Source organism: Hippocampus bargibanti, linkage group LG04 (assembly GCF_051943395.1).
Source record: "Hippocampus bargibanti isolate YZ-2025 linkage group LG04, ASM5194339v1, whole genome shotgun sequence".
Classification (NCBI taxonomy): Eukaryota; Metazoa; Chordata; class Actinopteri; order Syngnathiformes; family Syngnathidae; genus Hippocampus; species Hippocampus bargibanti.
Window position 1 is genome coordinate 12,104,240 of NC_142737.1, and position 16,491 is coordinate 12,120,730.

The 16,491-nt window shown below is 38.9% G+C and overlaps 3 protein-coding genes across 4 annotated transcripts; 2 read left to right on the forward strand and 1 right to left on the reverse strand.

Annotated features, from left to right (window-relative positions):
* Window positions 1-130: 130 nt before the first annotated feature.
* utp15 (UTP15 small subunit processome component) lies at window positions 131-6,478 on the reverse strand. Of its 2 annotated transcripts, none has more exons than XM_088994063.1 (12): window positions 6,333-6,478; window positions 5,893-6,023; window positions 5,692-5,784; window positions 5,408-5,592; window positions 5,098-5,276; window positions 4,890-5,015; window positions 3,279-3,414; window positions 3,090-3,174; window positions 2,844-2,999; window positions 1,932-2,033; window positions 1,719-1,852; window positions 131-603 (listed from the first exon to the last, which is right to left on the reverse strand). In XM_088994063.1, the coding sequence occupies exons 2-12, from the start codon at window positions 5,980-5,982 to the stop codon at window positions 303-305; spliced, it is 1,587 nt and encodes a 528-aa protein (XP_088850189.1). In that variant the 5' UTR covers window positions 5,983-6,023; window positions 6,333-6,478; the 3' UTR covers window positions 131-302. The 2 variants fall into 2 exon arrangements, with proteins under 2 accessions (XP_088850189.1, XP_088850187.1); XM_088994061.1 differs by having other exon boundaries at window positions 5,893-6,026.
* A 211-nt stretch (window positions 6,479-6,689) lies between these two features.
* LOC148899016 (transcription factor BTF3-like) lies at window positions 6,690-9,797 on the forward strand. The gene is made up of 6 exons (XM_088994065.1): window positions 6,690-6,757; window positions 7,429-7,497; window positions 7,813-7,926; window positions 8,152-8,353; window positions 8,428-8,484; window positions 9,622-9,797. The coding sequence occupies exons 2-6, from the start codon at window positions 7,429-7,431 to the stop codon at window positions 9,666-9,668; spliced, it is 489 nt and encodes a 162-aa protein (XP_088850191.1). The 5' UTR covers window positions 6,690-6,757; the 3' UTR covers window positions 9,669-9,797.
* A 1,948-nt stretch (window positions 9,798-11,745) lies between these two features.
* Window positions 11,746-15,663, forward strand: il12b2 (interleukin 12B 2). Its single transcript, XM_088994064.1, has 7 exons — window positions 11,746-12,607; window positions 12,730-12,814; window positions 12,885-13,133; window positions 13,223-13,325; window positions 14,118-14,308; window positions 15,258-15,406; window positions 15,499-15,663. Exons 1-7 carry the CDS (start codon window positions 12,605-12,607, stop codon window positions 15,661-15,663), a joined length of 945 nt encoding a protein of 314 aa, XP_088850190.1. The 5' UTR covers window positions 11,746-12,604.
* Window positions 15,664-16,491: the final 828 nt, after the last annotated feature.

Sequence of the window (16,491 nt, forward strand, 5' to 3'; positions counted from 1 at the left end):
ATAAATGTTTCTAAACGGATACAATATAAAAACATCATCCGGCCATTGACAAATTTCCACTCATACAATAACAATTGAAGTGTAATTAAAATACTCAGAAAAATAATTAAAACACTTTTTCTCATGAGAATCCTTGTTCAGGAAAACACATTTTATTAAAATGTGAGCAATTGAAGTTCCTGAAATATGAACCCAACCGATTATCTGATGGAGCCACGTGTTGCCAGTAACATGAGGCAAATTCAGGCTGATTGGATGTTTCAATACAAGCTTTTCAGGGTTACATTCCACCTTAGGTTACATCAGGTTGCCTGGAACCGAGGTTGTGAGGCACATGTCTTTCCACTGGCCAGGCCATTGGATCCGTCCAGACCCAGGCAGGGCACCTCCTTCTTCGTGAGATGGGAGGCAAACACAGTCTCCAACATACCCAGTACTCCTAGGAGATCTTCCTGGTAGTTAATTTCTCTCTCCATCAGATCCTGGAGACGCAAAAGCTGGCGGTCCACGATGGACGATTGACCAATGACTGATCCATAAATGTCCAGTATCATCTCAGCTGCTATGATGAGGACGGGAGTGAACCTGGGGTCAACCAGGTTCCTGGAGAAGATAAAAGAAAGGAAACCACAAGCAATTATTTACATAAATGCAAGACAATTATATTGACTTAGCATATTTTAATTTTTGCCCTCACTGGGCTCTATTCTGAACTGCCATTATAGTTGGCTAATGCAAGAGTGATGTCTACATGTAGTAAACTTAAAGGACAACCGACATCACTTTTTTGTTTTTTAACTGACACCAGAAAAACGTTTTATACCATCTAAAATACCCAAAACACGCAGTATGATATTTTTAGTCAAAAGCAAAACACCAATAAAAATGACTAAAAGTGTCCAAAATCTGCAAAAAATTGAGCTGCGAATTGGGCATTTTCAGAAAGTCCTGCCCCCAGTTCGTGACGTCACGCCAAGACGTCTTGCATTGCTTTCTTGTGACACACTCAGTTATGAATATGATTCAAATACAGTAAAGTCTCGTTATATCAATATTCTAGGGAGTCCGAAAAATATCGATATAACCGGGACTATCGATATATCCGACCCTGCGCGCATGTAATTTTCTCCGTGCGTGCATAGAAATAGTATCGTAATAAGCGAGACTATCGATATAACCGATATCGATATAACGAGACTTTACTGTAGTCCTGAAGAGGAAACCATACATGTTTGCAATCGATTAAAGAATTTATTCCGTGTCATTTTGAGGCAAACGGGTGGGGGGAATGTCTCACCCAAAAAGAGGCAATAAAATGGCCACCGAGCTGTGAGGAATGAATCAGCCCGTTTCCACAGGCTGATATATTCCTTCAATGGAGCTTGGACTCCATCTGCTGGCGGCTTTTGGATGTAACACACGGTTTAAAAAAAAACATACAGCAAAATACATTGACGTGATGGAAAGTCGCTACAATGCGTCTTTTTTACGGTCAGGAGGCGGTCCTTTTCTGACGTCACGCGAGGACTCGTCACCAACTCAAAAACAAGACTTCCTGAATGTTCAGAGCGAGTCTTACAATGTAAAATATAGCTATATGCGGTGGAATTTTATTAAAATACGCCCAGTAGAAGTCATTTGAAGCCATTTTACAAATTATGGACACAACTTGTCCGGAGACGTCGGTTGTCCTTTAACATATGGTGCAATAGTCTCACCCGATTAAAAAGTTGAGGAGGTGAGAGACTCCCTGTTCATTTCGTCCTGCTAGTGCATTTTTCAAAGTTCCTCTTCGATCCAAGTCCTTTATAACAGTGACTGCAATTTCAGGCTTCTTGTGTCTCTTCCATGGCTGCAATCCAAGCAAACATGTTATGTGATATATTTTGGAAAGAAATACAGACAGACAAATGACAAGCGAAAAGACATACCTCCAAAGCTGCATCCAGAGCCTTGGAAACACTAAATGTCTTCAGATGTTTGTCATATTTTTGTAGATGTTGTTTCACGGGTTTACTGACAAGATAATCATCCTGGGGGAAAAAGAAAGACCAACTCTATGGAGGAAAGCAAAGCTTGGATGACACTGTATTTACATTTTACAGCTTTACTAAGACGGAGGAAGCAGGGCCGGCCGGGTGAGTTACGCCACAATTTGTGAATGGATTGAGGATGCTTGAGCTAACATGTCTCCTTTCGACTGCCTTTGTTATTGTTTTATTGTTCATTGTTGTATGGATTATTATTTTTTTAGCCGTGTAAACCAATTTGTATACAGGGTTGGTTGTTATGAAGTGCTTTTCAAATACACTTGAATTTAGTTCGGGCCAATGTCGAGAGCAATTAACTAATTCACTGCCATTCCAAGTTTATTCAGGAATTGAAAAACATGACACAGAGAGCACCATTCCCGAATTTGTTCTGGTTTCGCTTGGGGGGAGGGAGTGCTGATAAAGTTCTGGTCAGACCTGTGGCAATGTTTTTTCCTCCGACGAGGGGGCAGAATTTGACCTTTGTGCAGCCGCCCCCATTTCTAGCGCAGATAACCCCAAACCCATATAACTTGGGAATTAACTCTTTTTTTTCTGATGAAAGAAGTGTCTAAGGTTTCTTACACTGCATTGAATGTTTATGTAGTCCTAAAACACAATATTCTGTGTATCCTGTAATTTGAGTAAAAATGACAAAAACCCTGGCACTGGAGTGGACACATTTTTGGATTGTCTGGCAGTGAATTAGTGAAAATATTTTTTTTATAATAGCCATGTTATCCAACCATTTACTTGCTACTTCTAATTTAAAAAATAACAAAAAATAGACAACAAAATCCCAATAATGCATACCTGTTGAGGGATGGAGTTCTTCCCTTTGACAAACACACGATAGGCCGGTCGTCGACGATGTTGACCTGAAAGTTCAGTTGACTCTTCAGGGTTTTTCCTGTGTTTGATGCTCAGAATACCGTTGGTCAAACCCACAGCGATTGTCTTATCATCTGGCTATAAAGAAAAATAACAAGCCAAAAATAGATTACAGGCACTGATGACAACTTCTGACTTAAATATGAAGTGTTGTTTTAATTTCCTTACAGCCAAAGCCAAACTGAGAATGGAGGTTGCATAGTCAAAGTTGTGCACCACTTTGTAGTTGGTTGTGTTATACACCTTCACGTGCCTAAATAGACAAAAATGTTAACTAAAAGTGCACCCACAAAAAAAGCACCCATATATTGGCTTTTAGAACATTATTGTGTCAAGTGCAAGTCATAGTTTAAGTACCTGTCCAGAGAACCTGACAGCATCCTTGTGCCATTGCTGCTCAGACACAAACAGGTGACAGTTTTGTGATGGTTCCTCAGTGACACCAAGGGCTGGCCGCCTTTCAGCAGATCCCACACTTTGACATATCGCCCCCCTGGAAATATCAGCAAATTACAGTAGTAGTAGTAGTAGTAGTAGTCGTAGTAGTAGTAGTAGTAGCAGTAGTAGTGGCCGTGGTTGAGGCTTCCCAACGCTCCAGTTTTTGACAGAACACCCACTACCACCTTTTTCGACCAATAGTTGCACTTAACTCATTCACTGCCAGACATATGCAAAAAATTGTCACTCGAATGGCAGGAATGTTGAGTTTTAGGACGACATAAACATTCAATGCAGCATAAGAAACCTGAGACTCTCTTCTTTCATCAGGAAAAAAAGTGAATTCCTAAATTATATGGGTCTGGAGTTATATGAGCTTGAAATGAGGGCGGCTGTCCAAAATACAATGCAATACATACATATTGGTTTATGTAGTGCTTTAACAACAGCTGAAGATGGAACAAAGCGTTAACATGGGGGAAAAAAAGGAAAAAGCTGCCCCTTGTGGAAGGGAAAAACACATTACCAGAGGTCTGGTCAGTGCTTTATTCTCACCCAAATAAGAAAAAACAAAACCAAAACAAATTCGGGAATGGGGCTCTACGTCATATTTTCGATTCCCGAGTATATTCACAAATGACAGTGAATTACTTAAATGTCTTACGTGGACGGACGGGGCAACTAATAAGAAGATGGTTTCTAAATACTGTGAGGCGCCACTGGGCAAGTTGAGCCCCAATTTGTGAGGGAGTTGTAAACGTATGAGCTAACATGTCTGCTTGCACAATTATTCGAGCTTTCTCAAAAGCTCTGAGGTGCACGGCAATGACACTGACTGATAATCACGCAAGGGAACTTGGTGTGTTTGGTTTTGAACTTGCACATTCATACATTTCAGATACGGAAGGACTCTGACGCAATTGAGGATGAAGACTGATCAAAATAAAATGTATTATAATTATTATTATTGTAGTAGTAGTAGTACTATTATTAGTATAAAAATTATGTGAGCACATTGTTGAATTCTTCAATAAAGGACAACCAAAATCAGTGTTGGTCCTGCTGCCTTTTTTAAAAAATACGATCCAGCGCATGCAGGCTACCATATTTTTTTTTTACCACGCTAGCATCCGGTAATACAATAACGTCTCTGATCCACTGATGAAAAGGACACTTTGCTCCTCTTCTCTTTCATCGAAAACTGCTTCATGCAACAAAGAGGGTGCAGAAAGGGCTTAAGATTGAATGACTGTCTTTGTATTGTCATATTATTTTGTTGTTTTGACTTCAAGATGGCGCAGAGAGAGTGGCTGCCTTTCCAGCAGCTCCTGTATTTTGTTTTTCTACTTCTTCCTTTCATCTTCCTTTCATAACTTTGCTAATATGAAATGTAAATTTATCCACTGAGACTAAAAAAGGGTATTCCAATCCAAAATCTTGTGTATGTGTTAAATACAGAAATAGCAGCCGTAACTGACGCTATGCCTTTTAATATGGTGTGCTAGATGGCCATGAAAATATGGTACATACCTGCTGAGACAAGAAGTCCTTCCGAAGGGTACAGAAGCACACTTTCGACTGGCTGGCCATGATCCATAGTCATTACAGACTTGTCAACTCTGGCATCAAACAGTTTAAGTGAGTGGTCATATGAACCTGTGGGGAAGATATAAAAATTGTCACATTTTGTAGTTGTCATCATGCTGTACTAGCTTTTGCTTTGTTACGATTTAACCACCCGTAATGAAGAGATCCCTGTTGAGTTTGCTGGTGACGCCACAGCGAATGTAATCTGTATGTTCCCGGTAGGTGGTGAGCTCTGTCGCATTGGGGATGTCCCAAACTCTGCAAGTGTAGTCGTCCGCCCCACTGATGATTTGGTACCGATCCGAGGTGAAGTCTGTCACGTGTACAGCCCTGAGTGGATTTAAATGCCAAGGGGATAAGACGTGCATGTGTCATGAACAGGAGATACCAAGCTTGTGCACTTGTAAATTCATCATTAGAGATGAAAGAAAGAGAAGAAAAAAAGAAAAACAAGTATGTACTTTGTATGTCCTGTGAATTTCCTGAGTGCCACCTTGCCACTGACATCAAACAGCTGCACAACCGAATCCTCGCATCCTGCCACGAGGAGCTGACCATCTGAACGGAACCTGCCGCAGTATGCAGTGTCCTTAAACCGTGTGAACGACTTCACAGGCTCCTGGGAGAATGGGCCATAAATGTGGATCTGAAAGTGAGAGGGAGGAAATAAACCATTTAAATAAATGCTACATCGTATGGTATTATAAAATGATAAGTGCATCCTGGAAAATACAATCAATCATACTCGTGTAAATGCCGTCACAGCAAAGTTATGTGGGGCCACAGGAGATACGTCAATATTTGTGACTGATCCAAATTCTTTTATCTGGACTGGAGCCTATTTAAGGAAAAACAGAGAATACAGTATCACAACTGGGAATCAAAAAAAATATAGAACATACACTGTGTATTACCATGTCTAATAACTACACCTGGAGACACTCACCTTGTAATTTTTCCAATAAAGAGTGTCTTGTGTGACTTTCTCTCCAAGTTTCGGATAAACCGGAATTTTTGTTGGTTTGAATGAAGCCATTTCTGTATTGCGTAGTTCCTTTTAGTCACAAAGTACTCTGCCTGCTGATGTATATTTGACATGGTGAGTTAGGGTAATCAACCGTTGAAGTGATGACAAACCATTCTAACAAGTCGGCTAATAAGGGTTTGTTGAAAAGACATTTCATCTTGTTTTCCTGTTGGCAGGACTGTATTGCTCCACCATTTTTGTGAGTGGCGAATAAAATATGTTTAAATAAGGAATACATTTCTTGAAAAGATCACGGCAACACAACTGTGATAACAAAACCACAAAACGTGAGCCAACATGCTAAGAGATTTAAGTTAGCGCGTTCAACTTCGCGATGAAAAACCGCAATGGTACTTTACCTTTTAAAGTCCAGTGGGATTAAATACTCCTTAAATATAGATCTTAAAATTACAGAATATGAAACTCGTCTAAATAGATGAAGAAAACATTAGGTATCAAAACAGTTTATCACGTTGCCACAAGCTGTTATGGAGGCGGCCATCACGGTGACAATATTCACTTCCGTTTCATTTAGTAAAAACCTTTATTGTTCATTGAAGCTACAATTTGTAATTTTAATTAAAAAACAGTGCATATTATTTAATGTGTAATTTAGTTATTACTTTGTGTACTTTATGTTATCAAAAAGTATGATATGGTTTCAATTTAATATGTTTTAATAAAATCTTTCTGGGAGGAGGCTTATTGGAAGCGTCATTTCCGGCTTCGGACCTTTTTGTCTCGCGCTATCAATTGTGTGAGGCGCGTGTATACACACTCACAGGTGAGTTTACAAAATTCCATACTTTATCAAGTAATCAAACCTCTTATCGTGTTATTACGTTTTATGCTTGGAAATATTTAATCGCTAGAGTTTTTAAAATAGTAATGCAACCACTAGACATCAGCTAATGTCTACTTGAACAGGCCTTAGCGAGCCTATTAGCTTAGGGTGGCTATCCATTAGGTTTCCTACACGCAAGACTGATAAGTAACATTCAATTTATCATCGCTCGAAACGTTGTAAGCTTAATAATATTGACCTTTGACACTCAGCAGTGTAAGGTTAGTAGAAATAGATAAATGCATGTGAGATGATCGTGGTGGATTTGGTCAAAAGTTTAGTCTTTGTCTATTTTTGTGTGTGCGACAGCTGAACCTTCTAAAATCTAGTGCGATTTGAGAGAATCTCATGGTTGAAAATTCACCGTCACTGCAGATCTCATAACCCCCCCCCCCCCCCCCCCCCCCCAAAAAAAAAAAAAAAACAACGATGTATTTCAAAGAGATGTCACGATTTTAATTTTGTTTTTGGAGTTGTCTCAAAAGGTAACGTGCCGTTTTGGTGGTTTTTATCAAAACCTGTGGAACGGGTGATGCAAATAACCAACTTGTGTGTTTCACTGTACTTCCTTCAGTCTTTGCTGATTTAAATATTTTTTTTTCTAATCTCAGATGAAGGAGTCCATAATGAACCAGGAGAAGCTTGCCAAACTGCAGGCGCAGGTCCGCATAGGTGGCAAGGTCAGTTGGTCGACATCAAGGGTTTCATCTCCATATGTTACATATAGAGTGAAGAACAAATTAATGAATAAGTAGTTTACAAATTTGAAGTTCAAACTGATGACTGTTATTTTCGTTTACATGGGACAATTTGAAATTTTGGTTCAGAATTTAGCAAGCATCATGGCACTTGACATGCTTGATCTGCTTTCACAGGCCGAATAAAATGATGTGCGCGGCCTTGACTTTGGCATCTGTGGTCTACATGCGAGGCCGGTTTTCATTTTAGGTTTTAAGACAACTTTCGCCAACTGACACACTTGTTGCTTTTTGTAGGGTACGGCTCGCAGAAAGAAGAAGGTGTTACACAGAACTGCGACAACAGATGACAAGAAGCTGCAGTTCTCCCTCAAAAAGTTGGGAGTCAACAATATTTCTGGAATTGAGGAGGTAGGAATGATAGAGTGAGGCTTGGAAACATTTGCCTTGTGAAATACAAAAATGTGCCTGTATTAAAAAAATGTGTGATTAGAGCCACACTACTTTTTGTGTGTGTGTGTGGGTGTCAATTTGTGTTGTGTTTTTTGTGTACTGGACTTGTTTCTTGTGTACTGGACTATGCTATCAAGAGGCACAAATGCATAGCATTAAAAAAAGTGTTCTACTCTCTCCTAGGTGAATATGTTCACAAACCAGGGCACAGTTATCCACTTCAACAACCCAAAGGTGCAGGCATCCCTAGCGGCCAACACCTTCACCATCACGGGCCATGCCGAAAGCAAACAGCTCACAGAGATGCTCCCAGGAATTCTAAACCAACTGGGGGCAGATAGCCTCACCAGTCTCAGGCGATTAGCGGAGACGCTGCCCAAACCAAGTATGACAGATGTTTTCAACGCTTCTGTTGCACTTATTGGAGTCCACTCTCAACAATGTCTCTCTTTTTCTTAGTCGGGGAGAGCAAAGGACCCATGATCACTGTCGAAGAAGAGGATGATGAAGTTCCCGGTGAGCAATGGCACATTTGCTACTCACAAAAACTTAGAGATAGTTGGCGTCTGTTTACAATTTCAGGATCAAATTGTTATCGGCATTAAGAGACATAGGTAATATATTTGATCCTCAATAACGCACAAAACGCTGTTCTCGTCCAAGCAGCTGAATTAGAACTTTCACAAAAGGTTTTTGATTGATGCCACAGTGACTGGCAACATTTAGCTCTGCTGCCCGCACTCTCACTCATCCCGTTGTGATAAATGCATGTTGAAAATACGTTTTATAGCATCTAAAATACCCAAAACATGCAGGCTGATATTTTTAGTCAAATGCAAAACACCAATAAAAATGAGTTAAAATGTCCCAAAACTACTTCAAAATGACCTTGGAGATGGCGAGTTTCAGAAGGTCCCGCCCCCTTGTTCGTGACGTCACGCCAGGACGTCTTTGCCTTGCTCTAGAATCCAAATAATGGCTTCAGATTTGGAGAAGATGCTTTCTTGTTACTCATTCAGTTATGAATATGATTCAAATAGTTCTGAGGAGGAAAGCATACATGTTTGCAATGGATTAAAGAAGTCCTTCCGGATCATTTTGAGGCATCAGGACTCCAATGTAGTGTCCCGGAAAATGCACAAGATGGCGCCCATGCTCCGTTGGAAATGGGCTGATCTGTCTGCTGCGAATTTGTGTCAACTAGTATCAAATAGCGATGGTGAATCGTTGTGTGTTGCACCAAGACTGCAACACACAACGATTCACCATCGCATTACTTATATGTTTTCCTTCTAATTTCGGCATCCACACGAAGTTTTCAGACCAAACAAAGTACCCAAAATGCATTGTGTGTCGCTTTCTCGGTCAGGGGCATTCCAGACGTGACGTCACGTCAGGCATCGTCATCAACTCGAAAACAAGACTTCCTGAATATTCAGCGCGAGTCTTAAAACGTAAAATATAGCTATATGCTGTGGAATCTTTGTAAAATACGCTCAATCGAAGTCATTTGAAGTGATTTTACAAATTATGGACACAACTTGTCCGGAGACGTCGCTTGTCCTTTAGATCTCACCCAGAAGCCGAATAGCCCTCACTTTGTGTTAGTGTACAACAATCCGAGACTCACCTAACTTCTCTCTCATATTTCAGATCTTGTGGAGAACTTCGATGAGGCTTCAAAGAATGAGGCGGACTAACATTAACCCAACAAACAAACTGAACTCACCGCGGCAAGTTGATTTGAAATCAAATGCGTAAAAGTCATCCTTCCTGTCCTCGAATACACAACTCTGTCATTCTGCAGTAAATGTATATTTAATTCACCAGTTCTGTTGTCTTTCTTGATGGGGCCACTCTTGCCATGCGATGCCAACATACTTAACATGCTCTAATGGAACTAATCACAGAATAAAGATGACATTTAAACAAAATAACATCATCATTTAATGCATGCAGCAGTATTTTAAAATCAATCTTAGAGAGGGCTGTGACAGTGACGAATAAGAAAATCCACTTTTTTTTTTACACTTGCAACCTAATCAGATACAAAGTGGAAGTTAAGTTTCGCCGAAAAAAAAAATGTTCTGACCTTCAGTATCTCAAGCTGAAGATCACAAAACCACAGAAAGGAAAATGTGAACAAACCGAAACCTGCATATTTACTAAGTGAGGGGCACTACTCTCACACATCTCTTGTCATGCATAATTATCAAAAACAACCTACTCATTTATTTGTGAGTATAATCTTAAATTTACAGTGACCTGCAATCCAGAAAATGACTGGATACGATATTTTAAATATTACCCCAACCATGGCATAAAAAGCATGTTTGTTGCTTAAAAAAATTGTGGGACGAGAAAATTTTCATTAAACTAAACTGCCTAATTTGTGACCACCATTTGGACCACGACACAGGCCGCTTGATGCGTTAGGCTTCTCAAAAGTGACGTGAGGGGAATTAAATATTTAATCATTATAAATAATCATGGGTTACTGTGGATAATTTAAAAAGTCTGATAAGCCACTTAATCTATAAGTCTAAAAATATTAATTTGCTTTAAAAAATTAGTTTGAACAATTAAGATTTTGGTTTTAGATTTTCTCAAATTTCAAAAGAAATGACAATTCTTTAAAAAATATATCTAAAATGAAAAAGTAAATCTGAATTTGCTATAGCAAGAACGAACCCAATATAACATACAAAAACTTGACTTACGTGTGCAAACAGCAGGCTATCTTGTACGCTTGCATGTTCTGAAATGTTTTAGCTCACACCACATATCAGCCACTGCTTTATTTTTAAAACACCATATTAAAAATATGCGCTAGTCACTGAGAATACAAATATTTGTCAACACAGGCCATCATTGTTATCATCATATTAAAATAAGTTAGCTCATATTATACAGTATAAACTGTTAACCTCAGTAGCTATGGTTAGCGAATTAGCTAATAGCATACAGTATATCCTGGTAATCTTGCTAACTGGGTGTCATTGCGAACAAGTGATTACTGATTAGCATATCTGTCTCACAGTTCTGGGGTTTTCGATTTGAAATTCCAGTAAACCATACCTATTCAGAAGACCAGAAACATCTCATCTCATTTTCCGTACCGCTTATTCCTCATTAGGGTCGCGGGGGTTGCTGGAGCCTATCTCAGCTGTCTTCGGGCACGAGGCTGGGGACACCCTGAATTGGTTGCCAAACAACAAACAACAGTTACTCTCACATTCACACCTAAGGACAATTTCGAGTGTTCAATCTGCCTGCCATGCATGTTTTTAGAGTGTGGGAGGAAACCGGAGGACCCGGAGAAAACCCACGCGGGTCCGGGCCAGAACATGCAAACTCCACACAGCGAGGCCGGACCGGGACGCGAACCGGCGACCTCTGCACTGTGAAGCCGGTGTGCTAACCACTCGACTACCGGGCCACCCTCACCAGAAACATATTTACTAATATAAATTAAATGTATTATTATTATTGTTTTATTTATTTTGTCTTTAATATCATGTTTGATATCAAAATAATACAGACATTTTAAAATTTTAGTGCTCGTATTACATTAACAATATAAGTGATATGTATTATTGTCATTATTTTATTTATTTTGTCTTTGATACCATGTTTGATATCAAAATACAGACAGTTTAAAATTGTATGGGCTCATATTACATTAACCAATGTTTTCTCTCTCATTTTTCTATCAGGGCAGCAGTAACTGTATTGGAATACATATTTTGTGGTTTTATTGTGTTTGTTTTGTTATTGTAAAGTGTTCCTGAGGCGATTTAAAATAAAATGTATTATTATTATTATTATTATTATTAGTAGTAGTAGTAGTAGTCTTATTAGTATTATTAGTAACCCTCTTAACCCTGATATTAACGTAATCACTGAATGAAAATAAAAATTATGCTACATAGAATCAGCCTTGCTGTTCACAACACGAAACTACTATTCTCCATGTGCACCAGGAAGTTGTAACGTGTATGAGGAAGTCTAATGATGTCATATGCCAACAGTTTGCTCTTGTCCATTGAATGAGTAACAACCATGGAAATTCCTGTTTGGGACACCCCTCTGCCATCCTTACCCAGAGAATTACAATAATTACATGGCATTATGCGGAAATCTTTTCAGTCAAATGTGGCGAAAATTCTTTTTTTCCCCCCAACAAATATTTACTAATTTTCAGTCCTGTGTGTGTGTTATTTTTATTTTATTTATTGCATTCTATTCATCTCGAATTACAGATTCTAACCATGGAAACAACCTTTTTTTTTTTTAAATCAAAAGGTGTATACCATTGAAGGGTAACACCAATCCCTTACTCACAGAAGCCCTTTTACTATCAGATGTATATTTATATTTTTAATCTGATTTGAAATCACCCCGCTTCTTTTTCCTTCGTCGTACTTAATTGTAGAAGGGCACTCTCAACTGACTGCTTCTTTGGTTTACAATGTTCCCCAGTTTCTATCTTCACTCCCACACAGGGCTGCAAGAATGATGCTGACGCTTGTTTTTTTGCATTCATATAAAAAAAAGAGAGACCACTTGATGCATATGATCTTCAACAACCACTGGACTTCTGCTCTTCATCAATTTTCAGTACAGTTTCACCAGAATGGTAAGTAAAGCACATTAGAGGACTGTTTTTCATGGTTGTGGGCAATGATAATCTGGGAAGTAAATGGCCTTCCCAGTTTGTCATATTATTTTATGGCTAATATTTTTCTTCTGTTCCCTCAGAGATCAATTTGTATATTCTGGCTTCTGCTCATCAGCCTGGGGGGAACAATGGGAGCAAATGAATTTAAGAACTTCCCAAAAAGATGTATGTTTTCACATTTTATCCATAGTGATAGTTTCTCTGTAGTGTTTTTGATTCTCTTTTGTCCATGCAGTCACAGTGGCAAAGAGAAATACCTTTGTCACATTGTCATGCGATATAGCATCCAAAAGTGATGAAATCAGATGGACATTTAGAGGTAAGGAAATCGATGAAGATTACCAGGACGAGATGGAGAAGATTGGTTCCAATCTACTGATCAAGGAGGTAGGCAGGCCCATGCTTGGAGAGTACACATGCTGGAACAGAGGGGAGAGTATGTCCACTTATCTCCTGCTGCAGGCTGAGGAGGAGGAGGAATTCGGTGAGAAGACCTTATGCGTGTAAAAAAAAACCCACTGATATTCTATAATTGGTTTTCTTTATTAATTGGTAAAATTGTGAATCTTACAGATTCTTTCCTCACCTGTCGTGCCAAGTCTTACAGCTGCACTTTTAGCTGTACATGGACCGACACAAAATATAAACTTGTGCGCCTTGGACTGGGCCCACATTGGTAAACAAACATCCTTTTGACTCTTGGCTAAAACTGGGTAAACACATATTCAAACTCATTCAGACATTTTCAGCAATAAAGCGTCACTATTTTATGTAAAATGAATTAGATACCTTCACTATTTTTCAAATATAATTCACACATTTAGAAAGAAAATGTTCCACTAAAAGGACAACCGACACCATTTTTTTTGTTTTCTAACTCACATCAGAAAAACGTTTTATAGCATCTAAAATACTCAAAACACACAGGCTGATATTTTCAGTCATATGCAAAACACAAATAAAAATGACTTAAAGTGTCCCAAAACTACTTCAAAATGATCTCAGAAAGTTTCAGTTTCAGAAGGTCCCGCCCCCTTGTTCGTGACGTCACGCTAAGACGTCTTGCCTTGCTTGAGAATCAAAACAATAGCTTCAGATTCGGAGAAGATGCTTTCTTGTTACTCATCCAGTTACGAATATGATTTTGAGACGTCATTTTGAGATGTCTGGAGTGCAATGTAGCATCCCAGAAAATACACAAGATGGCGCCCAAGCTCTGTTGGAAATAGGATGATTTGTCTGCTGGGAATTTGTGTCAGCTCATATCAAATAAAAGTCTTGGTGCAACACACAACGATTCACCATCGCGTTATTTATGTGTTTTCCTTCTAATTCTGCCATCAACACGGATCAACACGAAGTTTTCAGACCAAACAAAGTACCCAAAATGCATTGTGTGTCGCTTTCTTGGAATAGATAAATTTCACACGATATGTTCTGCTCTTTTCTTCTTGAATTTGTTCCGCAGCCGTGAAGGAGGCGATTTGTGCAGGTGGGTGAACAGCACTATTGACAGACAAGATGGCAGACTCTACTTTGAGCTGCGCCACTCGCTTTCACCTTATTCTGAGGAGAGTACCATGCTCGAACTCACAGCCGAAGCCATTGCAAACGAGTCCCTCCTCAGGAGGACCAAAGAATTTTATCTACGCAATATCAGTGAGTCTTTACAACTGATGACAGGGCACAATTTCATTTTTTTAAAACACAAATTATGTTTCATCATTAACAATGTGTTTTACATGGTGTATGTCAGGGGTGTCAAAGTCATTTTTTGCCGCGAGCCACATTGTACTTATGGTTTCCTCTCGAGGGCCGTTATGAATTTGGGGAAGTCATTAGAATCAGAATCAGAATCAGAATCATCTTTATTGCCAAGTATGTAGGACACACAAGGAATTTGTTTCCGGTAGAACACGCTGCACTAGTATCGTCGTCAAAAAAACTGCTAAGTGGCACTATACAGTTCAATTTTTCCAGAATGTTTAATCCCCTCCACATATTACATATAGAGCGCATAACAAATTAATCAATAACTAGTTTTCAAATCTGAAGTCAAGAATAATGATTGTTGTTATGGTTTACATCCAAGAATATGAAATTTAGGTGAGGATTTTAGCAAGCATCATGGAATTTCACACGTTTGATTTGTTTTCGCGGGCCCAAAAAAAAAAATGATGTGGCGGGCCGGATTTGGCCCCTGGGCCTTGACTTTGACACCTGTGGTGTATGTGATTCATATAGTCCAAGCAACATTATCATTATTACAATTCATACTGTATACTATTTAAGCATTTGCAACGTGTTCCAAAATATGAAAAGCTGCTTTTTGTATGTGCAGCAGTGACAATGATTTGAGAATTGGACACGTAGTTTTGAAAAAAATACATTTTGATCTGAGAAATATACCAAAACGACTGAGGAAAAACTGTAGGATCAATAGCTAGTGAGTTAGCTGGCTTGTTAGGAACTTGCTAGCTAGCTAGTGAGACACAAAAATACATATCGATTTATATAGATAAACATTAAGATATGCTTTAGATAGATGGACATTAAGATGCAGAACTAATATGTTTGCATTAAAAAATGTCACGTGTATTGTGCACAGTTCAACCAGACAGTCCTCAAATTGTCAAATGTCAAGAATTGGAATACGACTTAAGTGTGACCATTCAACCTCCATCCAGCTGGTCCAGCCCTGACAGCTTCTTTGCCCTGGAACACGAAGTGGAATCCAGGCTCAGAAATGATGGACAGGTGCGATGCGGACAACAATTTCTTAACTAATATTTTTTCCCCCAAGAATTCTTCTGTAATATTCATCTTTTCATTCTCCTCCTTGATATCAGGCCAAACGCTCCAAACCCTCCCAGCTAACCAAAAAGATCAGCAGCCTGAGGGCTCGCTCCCGGGACCTGCTGGTCCAGTCGGCCTGGAGCCAGTGGTCTGAATGGACAAATGTAATGTGCTGTCTAATGTCTTCCCCTATCTGTCACATGTCAGAAGCACAGTGAAATATATTTTTCTATGAAATGGCACCATTTCACACTGACAATCTGCCGCTAGAACTTTTTTCATTCATTCATTATTTATATTTATTTATTTATGTAAAAACAGCCAGCAATTACTGGGCAACTTATGCTGCTATTATTTGTAGGTTGTGCATCAGCCCCTCCAATAAATATTTTGCTCTCTTTTACTTTTGTCTGTATTCATTTTGGTACTTATTGTGTGTTTTTTTTCCCTTTAGTTTGACATATGAGCCAAAATTTGAGTTTCAGATACAATGTCACAAAAGTGAGGTTAAAAACAGGGTGATTAGAAAGAGTCCTCACAGTAGGACAAGCGCCACATTCATATGCACTTTCAGTCATTTAAAAACCAGGATAAAGTGTCACGCTGATGAATTCAAAATGAGAACATTCAGTCAAAGTTTTTGTCATCCACAACTCGTGCCAAGACACTCATACATTGCCCCTAATATCTGATTTGTTTCTTCAAACAGTCAGTTTGATGTGTTTTATTTCTATTTTATCAACTCATTACAGGTCCAACGAGAAAGAATTAAGCTGTGTAAATCCGAGAAGACAGTCATATATTGCCATCCACAGAAGCGTTCAATAGGTAGACGTTGGCCATTGAAGAACAATTTGAGCCCAGCAGCATTGGAAAAAAAGATGGAACATTGAAAAAAACATCTCTACCTAGTTGTATTAAGTTCATCCTGTCTACTTGATATCTAATTTAAAACAGATTATTTTCTTACAAACAGTCTATTTTAGGTGTTCAATTGCCTCTCTAACATCTCTACCTATAAAATAATGTGAAAATACATTGTTAAC